The sequence below is a fragment of the Pan paniscus genome, chromosome 13 (genome assembly GCF_029289425.2).
Source record: "Pan paniscus chromosome 13, NHGRI_mPanPan1-v2.0_pri, whole genome shotgun sequence".
Lineage (NCBI taxonomy): Eukaryota > Metazoa > Chordata > Mammalia > Primates > Hominidae > Pan > Pan paniscus.
Genome location: NC_073262.2, coordinates 118,992,545 through 119,001,441, shown reverse-complemented (window position 1 = coordinate 119,001,441; position 8,897 = coordinate 118,992,545). Strand labels below are relative to the sequence as shown.

The window sequence follows — 8,897 nt, the reverse complement described above, 5'->3', positions numbered from 1 at the left end:
GGGAGCACTCACATGTATGTGTCCAGGCTGAAGGGGAGAAATATGGTAGCTTCACTGAAATAAAAAAGCCATTTATTTATTCAGAGTCCATTTTCTTGAACACCTACTAAACTTCAGGTGCTGCATTATGTGCTGGTGATACAAATATAGATACTGATCCCAGCCTTAAAGAAGCTCGGAGTCAGACAAAGGGAGATGAATGTATGGTGAGATCATTATTATATAGACTATGATTTCTGCAATACCAGAAACAGATACAGAGTGATGTGGAACACAAAATATTTTCTTGAAGAACTAATAGAATTTTTGAAATAAAGAGGTTTTCTGTTGCTGCACAGTATTTGTGCTGATATTAATCAATAAATATTATTTTATAGTTATTAAAAATATTAGTATCATCTTTAAACGAGCACCTTGGGCTGGGTCTCAGCATCCATGGTGAGTCCTGGGGCATGATTCAGACAAGTAGCCATGCTGGGTTAACCAAGACTGAGATGTAGGTCCTTTCTCCTTAGAGCTTGTAGGAATGAATCATTTCATAGAGATGGCAGCAAAGGGGTAGTTTTCTTATGACTCATTGGACTGAACTTCATTCCAATGATATTTTGCTGCAGAAATTTTGCATGCTACTCTGTCTATGGCTCCAATATTTGTAAAGGCATTACCATGGCTGTTTGGATGAATCACTGGCATATCTTCTCTATGGCCCTAGAGGGGTGTGTGTGTGTGTGTGTGTGTGTGTGTGAGAGAGAGACAGAGAGAGAGAGAGAGAGAGAGAGAGAGAGAGGTTTATAAGGAAAGGCAAAAAAAGCAATCCTAAGTTTTCAATGACCAAAGTCTACAGCTGCAAACACTGAGGTTTTATATAGACCACTTTAAGTTTCCTTCTTTTTCTTGCTCTTCACATTTAGGGGCACTTTGCTGCTCAAGAAACTCCTTGAGAAAAATAGGGTAGGGTGACATGAGTCAGTAGCAGAAATAGGAGAGGAAATTAAAATCCATTTCAAATTACCTCTTGTCAGCGGCTCAGTGAAAGGCTTGAATAGGGAGGAGGTTGGTGAAGACGAAGCTGAAATATTGCTCTGGATTCTTATGATTCACAATTGAAAGAGGACTGTGACTTATAGTAATGATGACTGTGGTGATGGTGGCCACAAGCCATTCAACAAATATGCATTGAACATTTGCTACATGCCATCACTGACTTAGGCACACGGGATCAAATGGATTAAAAAAATTATCTCTGTCAATTGGAGCTTAAATTCTAGGCGAAGAAGCTGACAAAAAAATGGTACTAGCAACCTCCTCCCTGTTTGAAAATTTGAAGCATTTCCTTCTCATGTCTCAAGCCTCAATGAAACATTTCCTTCTCATGTCTCATGTCTCAAGCATTTCCTTAGTCATGAGGAATTTAATCTCCATCAAGTCCCAGCTTCATTGTGGAAGTCACAAAACTTTATCTCCTCGAAAGCTTGCAGACTGAGATCTACTTTAAATGTTTATGTGAACAGAGAAACGGTCTCTGGTTGACAGGTGTCTGTGTCTTGTATGTGCAATGAGAGGAGCTGTGATAGTGGACAGCGGGCAGAGAGTCTACAACCAGACCTTCCACACTGACACGTTCCTGCTGAGGTGAAATGCAAGAGTTAGTGCCTGAATCGCTCCCCTCCCTCCCCGTGGCCTTTCTCCTTCTTTCTTTTACTCTTCACTTCGCTCCCTCCTCCTTCCCTTCCTAAATCCCTCCCTCTCCTGGTTACCTCCCTTTCCCTTGGTCCCTCCCCATCCCCTTCCCTCGCACAGTTCTCTCCTCCTCTTGCTCCCTCTCCCTCCAGCTTCTTTTCCTCTCATCCCCTTTCCCTCCTCCATCCCTCCGCGGCGTCTGCGTCAGGCCCCCACGAGCGTGACGCGCGGGGTCTGGGTGGGAGCTGTCCACTCGCCCGGGGTGCTGAATGCAGCAGCGGCGGCCGCGGCGCCGGCGGCGGAGATAGCCGAGAGCCTCCCTCGCTGCAAGAACCTTGTTTCCAGTTCTCGGACGGTCAGCTCGCCGCCCCGCCACCTCCCTTCCAGCACCACCCCTTTGGGAATCGAGCCAGTGGGGGCAGCGGCGGGTGCTGAGCAACGGCGGAAGACGAGACAACACCTGGCAGCAGCCTGGAATCTGATTTGCTTCCTCTCGGCTTTTATAAGAGATATATTTATATACGGTTTTGGGGAGTCGCGAGGACCAAGCTGGAGCCAAGTGCCGGCTGCCTCCCACCTCGGCCACACTGCTTCGCTCCCCCCTCCCCACCTTCAGCTGGCACCGCAAACAAGCCTTACCTCGTTGCATCTGCGAGGAGAGGTAGCAACAGCGAGCCTAGCCAGCCAGAGGCGGTGGAGAGGAGGAAGGGGCGGGGTGGGGGGGCAGAGAGCGGGCCGAGGCCGCCCTTGGTGGGGGTAGCGGGGGCAGAGCTGCCGAGCAGACCCGGCAGCCGCCCTCCTCCGCCCCCACCCTCCAGAAGCACTCTTGCCTGACTGAGAACCGAATTATTCCACTAGTATTATTTCATTTTTTATTACCCCCCCTCCTCACTCCCCAGCCGCCCCCACCCCCACGCCGGCCTCGCCTCTGGTTGCATGGCAGCGCTGCCCGGGCGCGGGGGCTCAGGGCTGGCCCCCAGGGAAAGGGGAGGAGGAGGAGGATCATGAAGGCCGGAGTCGCGACCGCGCCGGACGGCGGGCAGCAGCCAGAGGACGAGCCGGAGCAGCCCCCGCCCCGGAGACACCCGGACGCCGAGCAGCAGTCGCCTCCGCCGCCGCAGCAGCAGCTGCGGGCGCGGGCCGACCCGGAGCCGGAGAAGGAGGGCGACCGCGACCCAGAGGAGGAAGAGGAGGAGAAGGCGAGGCCACTCGCCCGCCCGGACCTGCCCTTCTCTCGGCTCTTGCCCCTCGCCCGAAGGGACCTTTGATGGAACCGAGGGGAGGGGGCCACGGATTTGCCGACTGCAGCAGGGGTGGGCTGGGGGCTGAGATAATGTAACCACTCCTTTCTCCTGTTCTCTCCCACACGCCCCTCTCCTCTACCCCTATTCTCTGCTCCACCGCCCTCTCACCCCGGTACACACACCCTTCCTCTAGCCAGGATCTTCATGCTCAGGAAGGAGGCGCCTCTGCAAGGGTTAAACGATCTTTTCTTTTTCTCCCATCCTTTTTCCTTCCCAAACCTCTATTTTACTTCCCTTCTCCTAATTGGCTTTCCCCTCTTCGGTGTAGCCCTTTGGCTGCGGAGGCAAAGCACAAGCCCCTAGCCCAGTTTCACCTGCAACACCCCTCCCCCACCCAACTGCTCTCTTAAAAGCAACTCTGGTGCTTCTGGGGGTTAATTGCCCCAGTTTTCTGCCCAGGAGAATTAAAACTTCTCCCAATCTTCTCTCCTCCCCTACCTTGACTCCCCCAACCCCTACCACCTGAGAAAAACCATCTTTTCTCTCTCACACATGCAGTCCTCAATTCTTCATTGAGCTAGTTTTCTCTAAGCCCAGCTCAATCCACTCCAGATTTGATTTACAATTGTCCCCACCCTTTTATATAAAAGAAAGATTTCTCACTGCGTAGGAATTTGAGAAGAACCCAATAATCCTTTCCTGGGGAACTTTTAAACAATTCGACATTGATTTTAAGGCTCTAGTGGCCCCTCCACCACGCTTCTTCAATCCCTCTGCTCCTACCAGTGTCCTCAGGTCAAAGGCAGAAAGGAGACACACTGAACAAAGTTGGAGGTTGGGGTGGGTGTGTGAGGGCAAGAAAAACTTTTTTGTTATTGGGCTTTCCAGGTGGAGTTCAGAACCAGTGACTCACACTTCTCAGTCCTGGGAGCAATTTATTTGCTACTTGGAGGGGTTGTAAGAAAAGCCAGTGAGAAAGCAGACTCCCCCCACAACACAGATCCACTGTGGACCCCCAAAACCTGTCCTGTCCCCCTCTTTTAAGACTCCAGCCACCCCTCTTGGGCTCTCTACTTCCACGGGGCACATGCTGATGCCCCTGTGTGGGCTGCTCTGGTGGTGGTGGTGCTGCTGCTCCGGCTGGTACTGCTATGGATTGTGTGCCCCAGCCCCCCAGATGTTGCGCCACCAGGGTCTCCTCAAGTGCCGCTGCCGCATGCTCTTCAATGACCTGAAGGTTTTCTTACTGCGGCGCCCTCCTCAAGCGCCCCTGCCCATGCACGGCGACCCCCAGCCCCCCGGTTTGGCGGCCAACAACAACACCCTTCCGGCTCTGGGCGCCGGGGGGTGGGCAGGCTGGAGGGGCCCCCGAGAAGTGGTGGGCAGGGAGCCCCCTCCTGTGCCACCTCCACCCCCCTTGCCACCTTCTTCTGTGGAAGATGACTGGGGTGGCCCAGCCACAGAGCCACCTGCCTCGCTGCTGAGCAGTGCCTCCTCAGATGACTTCTGTAAGGAGAAGACCGAGGATCGCTACTCACTGGGCAGCAGCTTGGACAGTGGTATGAGGACCCCACTCTGCCGCATCTGCTTCCAGGGGCCAGAACAGGTGAGTCCCCTTTTCTCTTCTCCTGCTTCCTGTGGTATTTTCAGGTCTTGCAGATTGCTACTCGCCTGCTTGCCCTGGGGAACGGTTATGTTGTCTTTAGTATGAGGACTCTATGTTCAAGAGCCCTCATTGATGTTTCTTGTGGTTAAGTTTGCCCAATGAGTGTCTGGTTCCTGGTGGAGCCTGTTTGGTGGTTCGTTTGTGTTCTAGGTTTTGCATTTTCCTTCCAATGCTAGTGTCTCCAATTCCAACTCCAAATTTCACGAACATCCTCAGAATAGAAGATCTAGAAACAACGGAGTGAAGAAACTTGGTGGTACATTCACACTGGTTGCCAAGATATCCTTTTATCTAACTTGTTGTTAGTAACATTTCGTCTAGCCCATCTTCAGTCCCATATCCCAACTTCTTCCTGCTCTGAGAGTATGCCGAGATCTTGTTCTCTTTTCCTTTTCTCATAGGTTGAAATCCAGTAAGCTTGTTCTTTTACTTTGGACAACTTCCTTTCATATCACGTTGACATCCTCAGCATTATGTTCTAGCAACTGAGGAGGAAATGGAGAGGGATTCTAGGTCCAAGACTATATGATTTGCTGAGACACTTCTTGGCAGACTCAAATTTTTCTATGTTGAAAACAGGCAGGTAAATGGGAATGAGAGTGAGTTTAAGAGACTGACATAGGCAATAAGCTATCTTGCTATTTCCCTTTTCAGACCTAAAAAGTGTATTGACTTAGAAAATCCCTTAAATGCTCCCCATCCAGGATAGGGATGCCAACTCTCATATGGACCAGGGCTTTTCCAAGTCTGGCAGGTTTTCCCTACCCTATTCATTCAGATTTTCACAGACACCCCTCCCAAGTTCACCTACAATCTAGTATCAGCAATGCTGGATAGCATGTGTACATTCTTCAGGAACTATAGAATGTGGCAACACTCTCCAAAGAATCCCAGATAGAAAGGCTCACGCAGTTAGTGATGCTGGAGAAGGAGTATTCAATTGCAAGGTGGGCAAGGTTATGTGTTCCTATCAGCCACTTCTTCAATAGTTTCCTGAAGTGCAGGGAAGATTTCTGGATACTCCTTGAGGAAGTGGCAGTGCAGTAGGATGCCATGCCAGGCTTTGACTGGCTCTGGTTCTTGCTGAGGGTGTGCTCTGTAAGATGCGGGCTTAGCTGGCATTTTCATTCATTTTCTTGCTTTGCTCTCAATGGACAAAGAACTCTGGGGACCAGTGATCCCTGGAGCTACAGCTTGGAATTATGAGGGGAAGTGACATAGATCTCAGTGTGAATAAATGTCTCTGAGAGGCTGGGGGCTGGGTTCTTCCATCTTAAGATTACCTAAGTATCCAATAAAGTGTTGTCCAGAGTTGAAAACTCCTGTTAGGAAAAATCCTCCAGAGTGCCTTCCCTTCAGTCTTTCTCTCTACTTCCAGCACCAGGCTCTGGCAGAGCTATGGGGTAGAGTGGCTCGGCTGACAACAAGAGGGTGCCTCACTTTGATATCAGGATCTTGCCACCATCAAGTACTTCATACTCTCCAAAAGAAAGAATTATTTGGCTTCCTAAATTCCTAAGGCATTTCTTTTTTCTCCCATATGGGCTCAGGTCTGCATGTCACAGGGGCTTCTGAGAGTGTGGCTTCTGGCAAGAGCATTCTTGTCTCTAGAAAACAGCAGGACTTGGAGGTGCCCTGGGATAATATTTCCCCCACTGTGTGAACTTTTTCAAATAGCTTTATGCCTCTGGGCTGCTTTTCCAACTTACGTGATTTGGAGACACCTTTTCATGCCCCCCCCTCCTTTCCTCAGAGGTGTGTTGGGAGAATCCAGGAGAAAAGAAGTGTAAAAATATCTTGGAAGGAATTTATATATAATGAGCATGTATTTTGATAACAGAAAGCTGTATTTTATTGAAAAAAGAAAAAGAAAAAAATCATTGGCAATATTGTGAAATACCCTCATGTGATACAAGATCTGGTCAGAGGTTAGAAGCTTTCCTTTCTTGTTCATTGTTTTGATGGTGTGTCATAAATAAAGCATTGAATAAAAAAGCTAACACCAGTAAAGGAATGGGCTCTATTATGTGGGAGGATTAGGGGGCCCTGTCTGCATTAAGACTGGATCAAATTAAGCACTTCCTGCATATGATTATTTTGTTTTGGGGGTTTACCTTATCTGTGCAGGAGCCAAGAGGCTTTAATGGGATTGTGTTATAGTAGTAATAACAGCAATGTGAGTACTGCATTAGATGTGGAGAACACAGTTTCCCAGTTTCTTCTCATTTTTTTTTCACAGCATTTCTATGAAGGAGACAAAGGAGGGGAGATAAGGGAAACTCTAGAAAAGGAAGAGAGAGATAGGGGGGCAACAGCAGTGAAGGGGAGGGAGAAAGAGAGGGATAGAGAGAGAAGGAGGAGGAGGAGGGAGGGGGAGAGAGAAAGAGAGAGAGACACGCTAAAATTTCTGTGTTTTAGTTTCTGTTCAGGGAGAGAGCTGTCCAGCAATTGTCTACACATGGCCCTGGAGGAAATGTGGGCTGCAATCTTAGTAGCTGAATGTCTTGGTGTTATCTCTGCCCAAACAAAGGAATTAAGCAGACCCCCACCTCCCTGCTCCCCATCACCCCAATCATTTACTACTGCTATAGGGGCTAAACGACTGCCAAAAAATGAGTATTTGATCTTTTCCTGCCAACAGCTTGCAATATTTGTGGTGAGGAACAACAAGAGAATCCAGCTAGTTTCACCTTTGTACCTATCTACAAAGGACTTTGCATCCATTCATTGGTGCATGCATTTATTTAACAAATTTTTCGGGGCACCTGCAGTGTGCCCGTTGCTGTTCCAGGCATGAGTATTCAGGAGTGAACAAAACAGATGAGATTTCTGCTCTCCTGAAGCTGACATTCTAGTAGAGACACATAAATAGACAAGTAAACTAGTAATTAAATAAGGTGATTTAAGCTCTGTGATGAAATTTAAAAAGGAAAATGAGTTAGAAAGGAATGAAAGGGAGGCAGTGGGAAAGGTACCACCACATTAGATAGGGTAATCAGGAAAAGTCTTCCTAAGAATGTGTCATCTGAGCTGACACCTAAATGATGAGAAGGGCCCAGCAATGCATAGGTCTAGGGGAAGAGAATTTCAGGTGAAGGAAATAGCAAGTTCAAAAGCGTGAATGTGAACGAGCTTAGCATGTTGGAAAAACAGAAGAGAAGAAAGGAAGAGAGAGAGAGAGAGAGGTGTGAACACTTGCTTTGAGAACCTACTTGGCTCCATCCTAGAAAGCTACTGAGTAGCCTCTCTCCTCTCTACCATTCATTCATGTTGAGCAGGGGTCAGGACCCATGAGACTGTAGAACCAGAGTCCAGCTCACAACCTCCTCACTCTCCCTTTTTGGTTGAAGCTGCACTAGCCCACTTTGCGGGACAATGTACCATTGTGAGTAATCTGAACTCTCTGAAGCCAGATGGCCCCAGTTGGAGGCCTGAACAAGTTATATAGCCTGTCTGTGTCTTGGATTCCTCACTTGTAAAGATGGAATAATAATAATAGTCCCCATGTCATAAGATTATTCTGAGCATCAAATCAGTCAATACTATAAGAGCAGTGCCATCGTAGCATTTTGTTATTGTTATTACTATCTCAGATGCAAGAGAGTGCTGTTCCTGCCTTGTTTAAAAGGAAAGGTGTGCCCCAGCCCACAGGCTGTCAGGAAGCCACTATGATTGTGGCATGGATGTGGACTGTTTCTTGCAGATTTATAATGCTCTAGGCACAGAGCAGAGCTTGTCCGTTTCCATCATCAAAGTCTTTATTAAGCACCTACCTTTTGCCTGCTGTTCTGCTGGACAAGGTCCAGACACATAGGGTAGATGTGGTCCTGCCCTCTGGGAGTGTCACAATCTAACCCAGACATCACAGGGGCTGATAGAGATCAAGAACACACAGACAGTGAGGCTGAGTGAATTACAGTAATATCAGGTACAAGAAGGAGATGCGTGTTTAAAAGCAGCTAGTGGGCGGGGTGCCTACTCAAAAAGACAAGTCGGGGAATTTGCTACTTTATCTACAGTTAGTTAGAGAAGGCTTCTCTATTGCTGCTGAAGACCAAGTGAGAAGAAATAGATTTAGGCTGCAAGACTGAGGTTAGACAGATGGAAGCAGAAGAGATGTGTCCCCCACCCCCACACCTGACTGCCATTTTATCTTTGTGGAGCAACCTCCAGGCACTCCACACATGGATACCTTGAAAAGAGGTGAATCCGCCTCCCAGCTAGGCAGCTGTGGAGTGCCTAGCAGTGGGTACAAAGATGAAATCCACCATGGCAGTCAGAAGCTAGGGTGGGAGGCCACCTGTTCT

At 48.5% G+C, this 8,897-nt stretch overlaps 1 protein-coding gene across 1 annotated transcript in view; it reads left to right on the top strand.

Moving 5' to 3' along the window:
* Nucleotides 1–2,683: 2,683 nt before the first annotated feature.
* MARCHF4 (membrane associated ring-CH-type finger 4) overlaps nucleotides 2,684–8,897 on the top strand; it is a 114,243-nt gene continuing 108,029 nt past the window's right edge. Inside the window, exon 1 of the mRNA XM_003818586.6 lies at nucleotides 2,684–4,530. Within this exon, the coding sequence (XP_003818634.1) occupies nucleotides 4,012–4,530 (519 nt within the window). The 5' untranslated portion in view covers nucleotides 2,684–4,011. The remainder of the gene's footprint in view (nucleotides 4,531–8,897) is intronic.